At 39.9% G+C, this 15,782-nt stretch overlaps 1 protein-coding gene across 1 annotated transcript in view; it reads left to right on the forward strand.

The window, feature by feature from the left end:
- Positions 1 to 15,782, forward strand: part of LOC122556894 (cationic amino acid transporter 2-like) — a 42,520-nt gene that overhangs the window by 12,246 nt on the left and 14,492 nt on the right. The window contains exon 6 of the mRNA XM_043704152.1: positions 13,231 to 13,453. Coding sequence (XP_043560087.1) covers positions 13,231 to 13,453 — 223 coding nt within the window. The remainder of the gene's footprint in view (positions 1 to 13,230; positions 13,454 to 15,782) is intronic.

A 15,782-nucleotide genomic window follows, 5' to 3' on the forward strand; every position in this document is an offset into this window, starting at 1 on the left:
AGTTGGGCTGAGAGGTGGCAAATGGAGTTTAATGCGGACAAGTGTGAGGCGATTCACTTTGGTCGGAGTAACCGGAATGCATAGTACTGCGCTAATGGTAAGATTCTTGGTAGTGAGGATGAGCAGAGAGATCTCGGTGTCCAGGTACACAGATCCTTGAAAGTTGCCACCCAGGTTGACAGGGTTGTTAAGAAGGCATACAGTGTTTTAGCTTTTATTAATAGAGGGATCGAGTTCCGGAACCATGAGGTTATGCTACAGCTGTACAAAACTCTAGTGGAGCCGCATTTGGAGTATTGTGTACAGTTCTGGTCACCGCATTATAAGAAGGATGTGGAAGCTTTGGAAAGGGTGCAGAGGAGATTTACTAGGATGTTGCCTGTCAAGGAGGGAAGGTCTTACGAGGAACCTTTTTCCAAGTATGGTGATGGCGGGCGCGAGAGAGCATAGCTTTAAATTGAGGGGTGATAGATATAGGACAGATGTCAGAGGTAGCTTCTTTACTCAGAGAGTAGTAAGGGTATGGAATGCTTTGCCTGCAACGGTAGTAGATTCGCCAACTTTAAGTACATTTAAGTCATCATTGGACAAGCATATGGACGTACATGGAATAGTGTAGGTTAGCTAGGCTTCAGATTGGTATGACAGGTTGGCGCAACATCGAGGGCCGAAGGGCCTGTACTGCGCTGTAATGTTCTATGTTCTATGAAAATGCTGAGTGCGGATGTGGGAATCAAAGGCCAAAATGTTTCCATTGTAATAAAGTAGGACACCTTCATTCAAAATGCTTGAAGTATAGGAAGGCAATGGGACTTATTGTGGCTTGTGAGTCTGGAAAAGGATCTTAAATTATGACACCTGGCATAGCTTTGACTACAACTATAAGACTGAAAGAAAACATTGCTATGAATGCAGACGCGAATAAGGCAGATGGAAGATATTTTTTATCATAAGGAAAGATAATTCCTTCATTTTAAAATGATGTCAACATAATTATATTAAGGGACACAGGAGCTACTCAGTGTCCTGTGCTGGAGAAAAATATAATCTTTCCTCCAGAGAGTCCAACGAAAGTGAATGTGTGAACAAATAAGTGGAGAGTATACCCTGGTCCCATTGTAAGACTGAAAGTAAATGTCACTGTAAATGCAGGAGAGGTGAATGAGGTAGTTGAGAGTTAGAAAAGATTTTTGTCCCAAGGAAAAGTAACCTCTTATTTATGGCTAAACCCTGAAATATATTAAGAGATACAGGAGCTAGTCCTTTGCTGGAGAAGGTCTTTTTTTTTCAATCAGAGGACACATTAAAAGCCAAAATTTTAATAAATATATAAAGTGGAGAATATATACACATTCCTATGTACAAAGTGCATTTAGAGTGTGGCTTAATATCTAGAACAGTGGAAAGGAATTGTTCATTCATTACCCATAGATAGAGTTTGCTTACTCCTAGGTAATGATTTGACCAAACTGAAGCTTGCAGTTTTGAACACTATCATAAAGCATCCAAATGAGGTTAAAAATAAAACTCACATCATGTTTCCTCCATAATCTAGAGAATAAAGTTTATTTATTAGAACCATATTCTTTAACAAGTGTTAAAATGGATTATTAATTAATAATATGCAAGCTTAAATATTGTCTCTTTTAAATTCAAGCATGCACAGACTGTTCATAGATTGGACCAATAAGACAAATGCTTCCTCAGAAATATGATGGGTGAAGAACATAGGCAAAAAGGAACAAATTCCTCTGATAAAGAATCGCAATTACAAGAGTGGAATGTTGTGACATTGTCACAGTTCTTTGAATTTTGTGATGATATCACATATGCTGATCACAGAAGATCCCCAATTTGGTAGCCAGTCCGTTGGATCTAGTTCTTGACATGAGTTAGAAATTCACCTTTTCAAAGTGTTTGACTATTGTTTTTCTTCAACTCACAGAGGGACAGAGAGAGAGAGAAAAAAAGAGAGATTTTCACGTACAGGAGGTGTGAATGCAACTGCCCCTCCCTCACTTCTGTGACAAGCCTTAATAAACTCAAAAGCTGTTGCTGGGCAGATTTTTGTTCAATTCAAAGGCACCTGACGCCAGAGCATTTCACAAAAGTATCAAATCCAGTTATATGACCTTTTATGAACAGTAAATGGACGCCTTACGGTTACACATTTCCTTTAAGCTGTAAAAAAAACTGGACATTTCTTTTCAACCCAATTTTTCCATTTCCAATTTCAACTAAAATAACATGTAGTCCTTACAGATGATCAAAGAAATGGCTAAACAAAGACCATCAGTCGAGGTCAAAGTGTTGTCACAAACGTGTTAAAGTAGCCGAAGATGGGGGTGATTCAGAAGAAGTGTTTAGTAAGTGTCCTTTTTTTGAGGCTCAGCAAGCTAACCTGGAGTTAAGCAGGTTAATACAATTAGCCCACACTGAGGTTGAGGCTGAATGAGTTACAAGGTGTTGTTGTGTTAAAAATGGAATTCTGATGAGAAGCAGAGACCAGCAAGCAAAGATTGGCACTTAATCGTTAGACAGTGGCACTGCCCAAATATCAGAAAAAAATATTGTGGGTAGCATTTGAAATTTGCACAGCAGAACATGTACATATATGAATAAAACCAAACATTGATAAACTGATTTTTTTCACTAGCTAGGTCTTCATAAGGATCTAGCTTAGTTATGTGAAACATGTCATACATGTTACATAGCTGGAAAACCTCAATTTATAATCAAACCAGCATCTTTATTTTCCACACCAGTTTTGAGCTCTGGTAAAGCATTAGTAGAGTGTGTAAGACTGTTGCCTAAAACACAAATGGGACACCAGTTTGTTTTTAGAATTATGGATATAACAACTCAGTTTCCAGAAGGAATTCCTTAAAGTTATAGTGGAAAAATGAACACAATTTTTAACATGTTACGCACTACGAATAGAAATACAGTTGTTCCAGGGTTCCATCGTTATGTCTGCTTTTTCCCAAGATATGATAATTAACTGGGGTATAAAACAATTGAAGTCCACGGTATATCATCCACAAACAAGGGAAGCTTTAGAGAGATACCATCAGACTTTCAACACAATGATTAAATCACACTGCCATGAACATTTTCTGGATTACGTCAAAGGTCTGGATTCTCTATTGTTTACTATCAGAGATCATCCAAATGAATCCCCAGGGTTTAGTTAATTTGAATGAATCCATTCGTCACAAGATAGAAAGTCCATGAAAATTGATCAAGGAAAAGGCTTCAAGACAGACAAATCTGCAGTGTTGGATTTATATTTCTGTTTGTAGAGAGACTCACAGAAGCATAAAAGCTATGTGAAGATGAAAGAATGGGCATACAAACATGCTGAAATCAGAACATTTTGAACAAGCAAAGAACTGTTAATGTTATTTCTTTTACAAGACAAATCTCTGAAAGTAACATTCAGTAGTTCATACAAAATAGTTAATAGAGTTAGTAAACTATGTCATCTGATGAACACGTTAGAAAACAGAAACAAGAATTGGTTATGTTACTATAATCTGTTAAAATTGTATAAACGTAGAGAGGAATTCAAGCAGGAGCAAGTGGTAAAAATAGTGCAGCATATGGACAATGAGAGTGAGGTAGTAGGAGATGTAGACAATTCACAATCTGTAGTTCCAATTAGAAAATACCAAAACATTGAGTCAGTTAGATATTGTTTTCTCAAACTTAGCGGAAAGACAATGACAGGATCTAATCAGGTTGCTTATAGAATTAAAGGAAATATGGCGGTTGTATATCTTTAGGCAGACATGGTGATGACGTAGGGGAATCAGTATTAATAAAACACTATCCCTCTAATTCAAACCTTGGAAAACAAGCTCAGGTAAAAACAGTGATTGAAAACACGTCAGAGCTGTGGTTAAACCAGACAGAGTTCTCCAGTGCTATTAGTTTCTTAATTTGATGGGTCAATTAGATTCGATATGGATTATAGAAAAATTACTGCTGTAACAAAAATTGATTTCTTGGTTAGATAATTATATTATAGGGTTGGCAGTGCCTCATTCATAGCCAAGATTGATTATATGAAGAAGAACTGGCAAGTACTAATGATATAAAGACTAAAATGTCTGTCAGATTTTGCTATACTAAATGATGTGTATCAATGCAAAGTCATGTTATTCACATTTAAAGACCCTCCACATACATTCCAAAGACATATAGACTATGTTGTAACTGATGAACCTAATTGTGTTATTTATTTAGATGTTGAATCAATGTACAGGGACACTTGGGAAGAACTTTTAAAATTTTGTTTAAACATTTATAATTTCCTAAGTTTTTTTTTTCTAAGTGTGAGTTCGCAAAAGCAAAATCACTTACTTTGGACATATTATGGAGCAAATTGATGTCTAGCTAAGGACAGCAAAATAAAGGCAATGATAGATTTCCCCATTCCAAAACAAACATGGAAAATCATGAGGCCTTTGCAGTTGCTTGGCTTTTATTGGAGGTTTGCTTCAATGCTTAGTTTAACAGGTGCAATATTACAAAAACAGTTGAATGTAATATTGTCAAAAGAGTCCCAAAAAGCTTTATAGAAGCTGAAAGCAATCCCAGTGAATGAATGGTTGTTAGCTGTCCCTGACTTCACTGCACATTTTACAATGGCAATTGACGAGAGACTTGAGGGGGTGATGGAGTGGTGATAGTGGTGCATAGACCAGACAGTAGGGCACTTTTCAAAGTGACAAAATGAGACTCTTGGATTGTTACTACCCTATTCGACATTTCAAAATTTATGGCTGTCACAACTGTAAAGTAACATGAATCTATAATCCCTTGGCCTTTGTAGAGAAATTTAAAATGCAAATGCTGGACTGTTTCAATAGTGTTTGTTAATACAACCTTGTGCTATATGAATTGTTTGTGTCACTAGAAAAGATAATACAAGTGCAGACACATGGGCAAGAATGCAAAGATGTTGGAACAGTTTGGAAATTTAAAAAGTAGCAAGAAATTGCACAAATTATGTGTACAGAGAGAATAATGATGAATGAATGTAATATTTCTGCTGTTTTGTTTTAGATGTGTCTTTGTGCATCGTAAAATTATACATCTGTGATTTATTGGAAACAGAGTCAAAAGGTCAAAGCATACTACAGATTATCTGCTATTTATTGTAGAAGCAAGTTCTTTTTTGCAAAAAATACGTTGCGAGAGAGAGAAAGTGTCATGGCTGATATGTTTCTCAATCCCATTTTCTTGTTTTCTCCCTATGACCCTTGAATCCCTTACTAATCAAGAACCTAGCTACCTCTATCATAACAACAGTGAATGACCACGCCTCTACAGCTTTCTGTAGCAATGAGTTCCACAGATTCACCAACCTCTGGCTGAAAAACATCCTCAACTCAGCTGTAAAAGGTTATCCCTTCACTCTGAGGCTGTGATTTTGGGTTCTAATCTCTCCTACTAGCGGGAACATCTTCTCTATGTTTGCTCTATGCAGGCACCTTAGTATTCTATAATTTTCAATGAGATCCCCCATATCTATCTAAACTCCATTGAGTGTAGACCCAGACTCCAGAACTGCTCCTCACATGACCTTCATCCCCACAATTATCCTTGTAAACCTCCTCTGGATCCCCTCCAATGCCAGCACATTCTTCCTGTATACAGAGCCTAGAACTGCTTACAACATTCCAAATACAGTCTGACCAAAGCATTAAATGCTTCAGCGGTACACCTCTGGTCTTGTACTCTAGCCCTCTTGAAATTAATATGAACTTTGCATTTACTTTCCTAATTGCCAAGTGAACTTGCATGCTAACCTTAAGAGATTCTTAAGTCCCTTTCTGCTTCAGAATTCTGAAGCCTTTCCCCGTTTAGAAAATAGCATATGCCTACATTCGTCCACCCAAATTGCATAACTTCACACTTTCCCACATTGTATTCCATCTGCCTCTTCTTTGTCTACCCCATTAGCCTGTCCAAGTCCTTCTGCAGCTTTCACACTTCCTCAACACTACCCTTCAACTACCTTTGGATCCTCTGCAAATTTAGTAACAATACCTTCAGTTCCTTCATCCAGATCGTTATTGTATAATGTGAATATTTTCATCCCAGCGTTGACCCCAATGAAACTCGACAAATCACCAGCTGTCATCTTGAAAAAGACCCTTTTATCCCCACTCTCCGCATTCTGCCAATCAGCCAATCTATCCATGCAGTACTTTGCCCCAATACAAGGGGCTCTAACCTTATTTAGCAGCCTCCTGTCAGCACCTGGTCAAAGGCCCTCTGGAAATCCAAATAGATCACATCCACTAGCTCTCTTTTGTCTAACTCTCCTTACCTCATTACCTCCTCTAGGATTCTAACAGATTTGTTAGGCATGACCTCCCCTTGACAAAGCCGTGCTGACTCAGTCCTATTTTAACATGCACTTCTAAGAGCTCTGCAATCTCATCCTCAATAATGAACTTTAAAATCTTACCAATGAGCAAGTCAGCCTAACCTTCATATAGTTCCTTCTCTTCTGCCACCCTCCCCTTTCTTAAACACGGGTATTATCCATTTTCTAGTGTACTGGGACTCTCCCTGACTCCAAAGACACTGAATCACCTTCAATGCCACCACAATCTCCTCAGCTATCTTCTTCTGAATTTTAGGGTGTGATCCATCACATCCAAGTGACTTATCCACCTTCAGTCTTTCAGCTTTTTCAGCACCTTCTCCTTAGTGATGACCACTACATTCACCTCTGCCTTCAACTCTCTAGAAGTCCTTGAATGTTACTGGCATCTTCCACCATGAAGACTGATGCAAAATACTTACTCAGTTCCTCTGCTACTTCTTTGTTCTCCTTTAATACTTCTCCAGTGTCACTTCTCAGCATCCAATGTCCACTTTTGACTCTTTCTTACCTTTTATATATCTAGAAATTTTATTTTATATTACTAGTTAGCTTACCCTTATATTTCATCTTTTCTCTACTTATTGCTTCTTTTTTAAATTATCCTCTGCTGGTTTTAAAGGCTTCACAATCCTCTAGCTTTCCAATAATCTTCCTCACAATATATGTATGACAGATTATGTCAAACTGGAGTAATAATAGAAAATGAGAATATATCTTAAAAGGTATTAAACATACAATTGTTGATAATCAGAGGAACTTAGCTGTACTCAGACATGTTACAGCAATCAATTAGGGAGCCACATTGACATTTACTGTTACAAAATTGGATTATTACAATAAAGAGGTCCTGCTATAATTATGTAGGGGATCAATGAGACTACATCTGAAGGCCTGTGACAGTCTTGATCTTCAAATTATAAAATGGACATACATTTGATGGGTGTGAACTTGCAGCATGGGTTGGTACCTGGGATTTCAATCTTGTGGCCATTTAGGAGACATGGGTAGAGCAGGGACAGGAATGGTTATTGTAAGTTCCGGAATGTAGATGTTTCAGTAAGAATAGAGAAAATGGTAAAAGAGTTGGGGGGAGGTGTGGCATTGTTAGTCAAGGACATTATTACAGTTGCAGAAAGGGCGTTTGAGGACTCATCTACTGAGGTAGTATGGGCTGAGATTAGAAACAGGAAAGGAGAGATTACCCTGTTGGGAGTTTTCCATAGGCCTCCAAATAGTTCCAGAATGTAGAGGATAGGATAACAAAGTTGATCCTCGATAGGAGCGAGAGTGACAGGATACTTGTTATGGGGTCTTTAACTTTTCAAATATTGACTGGGAAAGCTACAGTTCAAGTAATTTAGATGTGTCAGTTTTTGTCCAATGTGTGCAGGAAAGTTTCCTGAGGCAGTATGTAGACAGGAGAAAGTGAGGTCTGCAGATGCTGGAGATCAAAGTTGAAACTTTATTGCTGAAGAAGCTCTCTGCCTCTCTCTACAAAGATCTAACACTCTCTGCTCATTCCTGAAGAAGGGCCTGTGCCCGAAACGTCGAATCTCCTGTTCCCTTGATGCTGCCTGACCTGCTGTGCTGTTCCAGCAATAAAGTTTCAACTTTGATCTCCAGCATCTGCAGATCTCACTTTCTCCTCGAAGATTTCAACCTACTGCGAATCCTCTTACAAGGATGCCTTCCTTGAAGAAGCTCTCTGCCACTCATTCCTGAAGAAGGGCCTGTGCCCGAAACGTCGAATCTCCTGTTCCCTGGATGCTGCCTGACCTGCTGTGCTGTTCCAGCAATAAAGTTTCAACTCAAGTATGTAGACAGGCCAACAACGATTGAGGCCACATTAGATTTGGTACTGGATAATGAACCCGGCCAGGTGTTAGATTTGGAGGTAGGTGAGCACTTGGAGGTAGGTGAGCACTTTGGTGATAGTGACTATAGTTCGGTTCGTTTACTTTAGTGATGGAAAAGGGTAGGTGTATACCACAGGGCAAGAGTTACAGCTGGGGGAAAGGCAATTACGATGCGATTAGGCAAGATTTGGGATGCATAGGATGGGGAAGGAAACTGCAGGGATGGGCACAATTGAAATGTGGAGCTTATTTAAGGAACGTCTACTCCAGATCATTGATAAGCATGTACTGGTCAGACAGGGAGGAAGATGTCAAGTGTGGGAGTCGTGGTTTACTAAGAAAGCTGAATCTCTTGTCAAGAGGAAGAAGAAGGCTTATGTTAGAATGATTTGGAGATGCCGGTGTTGGACTGGGGTGTACAAAGTTAAAAATCACACAATACCAGGTTATAGTCCAACAGGTTTAATTGGAAGCACACTAGCTTTCGGAGCATTGCTCCTTCATCAGGTGGTAGCTACCACCTGATGAAGGAGCGACGCTCCAAAAGCTAGTGTGCTTCCAATTAAACTTGTTGGACTATAACCTGGTGTTGTGTGATTGTTAACTATGTTAGAATGAGATGTGATGGCTTAGTTAGGGTACTTGAGAGTTACAAGTTAGCCAGGAAAGACCTAAAGGCAGAACTAAGAAGAGCTAGGAGGGGACATGAGAAGTCATTGACAGATAGAATCAAGGAAAACCCTAAAGCTTTCTCTGGATATGTATGGGATAAAAGAATGACTAAAGTAAGATTAGGGCCAATTAAGGAAAGCAGAGGGAAATTGTGCATGGAGTCAGAGAAGGTAGGGGAAGCACTAAATGAGTATTTTTCATCAGTATTCATAATAGAAAAAGACAATATTGTTGAGGACAATACCGAAGTACAGGCTACTAGACTATATGGGATTGAGATTCACAAGGAGGAGGTGTTAGCAATTCTGGAAAGTGTGAAAATAGATAAGTCCCCTGAGCCAGATGGGATTTATCCTAGGGTTCTTTGGGAAGCCAGGGAGGAGATTGGGGGCCTTTAGCTTTGATCTTTATGTCATCATTGTCTACAGAAATAGTGCCAGAAGACTGGAGGATAGCAAATGTTGTTCCCTTGTTCAAGAAGGGGAGTAGAGACAACCCTGATAATTATAGACCAGTGACCCTAACTTCAGTTGTGGGTTAAGTATTGGAAAGGGTTAGAGAGATCAGATTTATTATCATCTAGCGATAAATAAGTTGATTAGGGATAGTCAATACAGTTTTGTGAAGGGTAGGTCGTGCCTCACATACCTTATTGAGCTCTTTGAGAAGGTAAAGAGGGTTGATGTGGTGTATATGGATTTCAGTAAGGCATTCAATAAGGTTCCCCACAGTAGGCTATTGCACAAAATACAGAGGCATAGGATTGAGGGTGATTTAGTGATTTGGTTCAGAAAATGGCTCGCTGAAAGAAGACAGAGGGTGGTGGTTGATGGGAAATATTCTTCCTGGAGTTCAGTGGTGTACTGCAAGGATCTGTTTTGGGGCCACTGATGTTTGTCATTTTTATAAATGACCTGGATGAGGGCATAGAAGGATGATTTAGAAAATTTGTGGATGACACTAAGGTCGGTAGAGTTGTGACTAGTGACAAAGGATGTTGTAGGTTACAGAGGGACATAGATAAATAGAGAGCTGGGCTGAGAGGTGGCAAATGGAATTTAATGTACAAAAGTGTGAGGTGATTCACTTTGGAAGGAGTTATAGGAATGCAGAGTACTGGGCTAATGGTAAGATTCTTGGTAGTGCAGATGAGCAGAGAGATCTCGGTGTCCAGGTACACAGATCCTTGAAAGCTGCCACACAGGTTGAAAGGGTTGTTAAGAAGGCATATGGTGTGTTAACTTTTATTGGTAGAGGGACTGAGTTTCAGAGCCATGAGGTCATTTTGCAGCCGTACAAAACTCTGGTGTGACCGCACTTGGGGTATTGTGTACAGTTCTGGTCACTGCATTATAGAAAGGATGCGAAAGTTTTGGAAACAGTTCAGAGGAGATCTACTAGGATGTTGCCTGGTATGGAGGGAAGGTCTTAAGAGGAAAGGCTGAGGGACTTGAGGCTGTTTTTTTTTCGAGAGAAGAAGATTGAGAGGTGACTTAATTAAGACATATAAGATCATCAGAGGGTTAGATAGGTTGGACAGTGAGAGCCTTTTTTCTTGGATAGCGATGGCTAGCTCGAGAGTACATAGCTTTAAACTGATGGGTGATAGATATAGGATAGATGTCAGAGGTAGTTTCTTTACTCAGAGAATAGTAGGGACATGGAACACACTGCCTGCAACAGTAGTAGACTTACAAACCTCAAGGGCATTTAAATGGTCATTGGATAGACATATGGATGAGAATGGAATAGAGTAGGTTAGATGGGCTTCAGATTGATTTCACAGGTCGGCGCAATATCGAGGGCCAAAGGGCTTGTACTGTGCTGTAATGCTCTATGTTCTATGCTCTATTTATTACAAACATTGAAAACATTCTATATTAGTTCCTGGCATGAAAATGTATCCTGTATGACAGACTGAGTAAATAAAATTTATGGAATTTGGAATTTTGTGAGGGCATCTCATTGGAACGTACATGATTCAAAGGAAACAGTATTCACAGGATCGACAGTGATATATCATTAATATCAGTAGAGACAAAGTATTGGAGAAAATTCTGGGACTATAATCTGAAATCTATCATCTCACTGGATAGTCTGGAACATGAGGAGCACAGTCTCAAGATAAGGGGACAGTTCATTTCAATTTAGAGGAAAAGAGGTTTATTCATCAAAAGGGTTATGAATATTTAAAAAATTTTTACCCCTGAAGATTGTGGTCATTGTTGAATCACATTTATAGGTGACATATATAGATTCTTGACCTTTGAAATACAGAGGAACCTTGATTATCTGAATATCAATTATCCGAATATTGGATTATCTGAAGGTGACCTCAAGGGCCCAATAGAAACATTATGTCAAAGAGCTGTTTCAACCCTGATCACGTCTATTGTTTACAGGTACAATGATTAAAAATGAACTTGACTCACTGAAGTGCTGCTGAGGACAGTCCTGGACAGTCCAGGCACGTCTCTAAATGACTGACCTCCCGCCCTCTCTCTCTCTTCCCCCCACACTTTCCCTGGAGTTCAATACAGGCGTGAACCCTGAACCCCTTCCCCAGATAATCTCTCTAACATTGTCCTGTGCATGGCAGAGGTGGTGTGTGTGTGTGTGTGTGTGTGTGTACGCACGCTATTTGGAGACTTACCACACAAAGGCAGCATCAGTCTCACTGTTGATGTTCAGTCCGGCTCCCCCAGAGAGGGGGTGAGAGGATGGTGGGGGGGGGGGGGTGGGAGAGCGGGGTTGGGGGCAGGCAGGGGTTCAGGGTGGAATGGACAGGGTTGGGGGTAGTTGGGGGGTGGCGGCGTGGGAGTAGACGGGGGTGCATGGAGTCTCGCACGCAGTGTGCTACAGCCTAGTCTCCTGAACAGCGAGCAGACTTCACTGAAAACTCTGAGCCCAAAAGGAAATCAATTAACCGAATAATCAATTATCCGAACGAAATAGTGCTCACCCATCTCATTTGGATAATCGATGTTCCTCTGTATTTTTGTGAATGGGGAGCAGTATTATTTAAGTTGAAGATTGTCCGTGATTGTTTTGAATGGTGGAGTAGGTTGGAAAGACTGCATGATATATTCCTTCTCCTGTTGCTTATATAGTTAGATTTTTAAAATTAGATTAGATTACAGTGTGGAACCAGGCCCTTCAGCCCAACAAGTCCACACTGACCCGCTGAAGCGCAACCCACCCAGACCCATTCCCCCACATTTACCCCTTCACCTAACACTACGGGCAATTTAGCATGACCAATTCACCTAACCTGCACATTTTTTTTTGGATTGTGGGAGGAAACCGGAGCACCCAGAGGAAACCCACGCAGACACAGGGAAAATGTGCAAACTCCACACAGAAAGAGTCGCCTGAGGCGGGAATTGAACCCGGGTCTCTGGCTGCAGTGCTAACCACTGTGCCACCGTGCCGCCCATAATGTTCTTATGTAACCCAGCAAAAGTCCACCAGCATATTGTAATTATTTCTCTGTAAGTTGATGTTTATCCTTCAGTTACGCACTACCCATGGGCTCTGTAGTGCAGTGGTAGTGATTACAGTATGGAAACAGGCCCTTTGGCCCAACAAGTCCACACCGACCCTCCGAAGAGTAACTTACCCAGACCCATTCCCGTACATTTACCCCTGACTATGGACAATTTAGCATAGCCAATCCACCTAACCTGTACACCTTTGGACTGTGGGAGGAAACTGGAGCACCTGGAGGAAACTCATGCAGACATGGGGAGAATGTGCAAACTCCACACAGACAGTCATCCAAGGCAGGAATTGAACCTCTATCCCTGGCACTATGAGGCAGCAGTGCAAACCAGTGAGTCACCATGACACACCTCTGTGGTGTCTGTACCTCTAAGCCAAGTGTCTGGTGTTAAAGGTCCAGCTGCTCTTGAGGTGCATCATATCATCTGTGAATAAGTTGATTTGAAGACATCTACACCATTCATTCCTCCCATGCTTTGTGAGGGATGATTCAATGAAGTAGGGCTGCAGGGGATAGATTTTAAATCCATAGTCAAGTGAACCACTCCAAGGGAAATACATTGATCACACTGGCTAAAATAATTCTTTAACTTATTAATTATTATTTCAGAACCTTTCACTATTAATGTCAAATCAGTTTCAAAGTTATTGTTTTTCAATGACAATTACAAGAGGAAAGCAAATTATTATTGTAGCTGTGGCTTGCAGTAGTATTGTTTAAAGGATCTGGAAAGAATCTCATGTTACTTTTCTCCATTGTATCTCACACTGATTCTTTTTATTTTATTATTTTCCCAGGTGAAGAGGTGAAAAGTCCTCAGAAGTCCATCCCAGTTGGGATTATAGCATCTCTTCTCATTTGCTGCTTAGCCTACTTTGGGGTTTCTGCTGCTCTTACGCTTATGATACCTTACTATCTGCTTGATACTCAAAGCCCAATCCCTGTGGCCTTTGAATATGTGCGATGGAGTCCTGCAAGATACTTTGTAGCTGTGGGCTCTCTGTGTGCACTTTCAACAAGGTATGATGGTAATCTAATTAGTTCCTTAAATGCATTAAGATTGCATGTTGCTTCCTACATAACATATCCAAGAAATTAATTTATTACTGTGCTTGATGATTTGAGCTGTTTCCATAAAGGTGCAACAAAATCATGTATGAAACCCTAATGAGTCCCCATAGAGTCTGCTTTGTTTAGGAGTGACTATAGTCTGACTCTCAGGAGGTCCAACAAGCCCTCTTTTTTGCAATCTAATGCACAGGTTGCTGAACTTTGTATTACAGCACTCAAGTACAATTGTTCCATTCTTGTCAGTGGGGTCAGTTAGCTCAGTTGGCTGGACAGCTGTTTTACAATGCCATCAGGACTTGCCTCTTCAACCTCTCTCTTCACCTGAGGTGTGATGACCCTCAGGTTAAGCCACCAACAGTTGTCTCTCTGTCTGTCCAATGAGAAAACAATCCTATGCTCTCTGATTTTACCTTGACATCATATAATTAACATTAGTCTTCTTTTTATGTTACATCTCCCCCCAAGTTTCTCTCAACTCTTATGTTATCATTACTTCAACAATTTATTTGAACTATTTACGTTCTCACGATCTCCACTGGGTGCTCCCTCCCCATGCCCCCATGTCCAAATACTTTTGTGGAATGTTTGCTGCTTGTCTTACTGTGGTTCACACGATTGTTTCATGAGGTAATGATCTGCCACCATTTCTGTAATTAGTGTACCATATTGCAAGGTAGTTGACGTTATCCTGTTCTCATCATCCATTTTCTGTATATTCCTACTGATTCTTTCTCAATGCTTTGAGAAAAATCAATGCTTTCTATTCATTCTGAGTGCTCCTACTGGTATTCAAACAGTGTAAGACTTGGCTGAACTGCTTTTCTTAGGACTGTACCTTCTGATTTATTATTTCTGAGCCAAACCTTCTGCATGGTACCAAACCTGACAAAATCTTCACTGTGGGCTTAGAATTGTACCATCTCTGCTGTTTCCTTTTGGGGTCATTCTCAATCTTTCTAATTCTCTTCTGGTCTTGTGATTTTAGACTTAGTCCAAGGATTTTGCTATCATTATGGAATATCTGTTCGCAATCATTTACTCATTAGTGACTCTAACAGCGAACTTTCATTACTCAAAAGCATTGATGTGATTCGTAAAGATAAATTCCAATCAGTGTTTTTGACCATTAACAACTTCAGGGTTTTAACACTCTCGTGGCTTCTTTAATAGTCTTTAGAAGAAGAGGAGAATTCATGACATGATTGACTGTGATTCTGTTGTGAACCTCAAACTCATCATTCTTGAATTGCAGAACAATGTCTGACACACTAAAACTGAGAAACACTTACAGCCTCAACTAATTGCTCTTGCTCTATATTTACATTGTGTTCTTCTGATTCTGCAAATGCTCGAGATACAAATTAGATTGGCTTTCAACACATGTCATCCTAAACTGAAATGAGCATGTGCCTAATCCTGAGGAAGATGAATCTGTAACCAATACTATGGGTAATCTGGGATTATAGTGAGCTAGTACATCAAAGCAAAGTCATTTCTGTCTTAACCTTTTCAAAGCCAACTATTGAATTTTCCTCTGAAGCTCTCCAATATTCTATGATTATAGCCAGATTTCGAATACATTTCTCCACCTGGTTGACCATTTCCACAAAAAGTTGGACATCATTGACACTCTGGTTGTGTAAACTTGTTTATTGCCTTCATTTTCCCAGGATTTACCATGATTCCTTTCTCTTACATGATATAGGTGAATAATCTCATTCTTATATTTGCAAATTGACAATTCCCATTGAGCATGAGGCCTACATTCTGCAATACTTTCATAACTTCACAAGCACTGATCATGCTCCTTTTTAGTGTGTCCAAGTATGTTCTCTGTAATGAAATGATTACTGCTCATGTTCCCTTCAAGCATTTGAGACATTGCTTGTGGAAATGTTTCTGGTGCAAATGAAATTGTAAGAGGTCAGTGATTAAAGTAAAATCACCAGAATGGCAACATTGATTTGTAGTCTAGAGGTACTTTACAAAAGCTGGTGTTTGCACCTAATTTTATAAGGAGCACACTATTGGGTGGTTAGCTCCGTAGTCATCATGGACTGCCTTGATCAATTGTGTAAGGTCTACACATAAACTGAGCTCTCATTGGGCTCAGGAACTGTCAACAGTCCTGACACTACCTTGTTGGCTCTGTAGCAGTTGACTTTGTTGCATACTGCCATGTAGAACCTTCCCTTTCTTGAACAATGAGTGTGAGACATTCCTGGAAGTACATATAGATATTCTCTGGGTGACTTGAAGTAATGTGATGCAATGTTCT

The sequence above is a fragment of the Chiloscyllium plagiosum genome, chromosome 14 (genome assembly GCF_004010195.1).
Source record: "Chiloscyllium plagiosum isolate BGI_BamShark_2017 chromosome 14, ASM401019v2, whole genome shotgun sequence".
NCBI lineage: Eukaryota > Metazoa > Chordata > Chondrichthyes > Orectolobiformes > Hemiscylliidae > Chiloscyllium > Chiloscyllium plagiosum.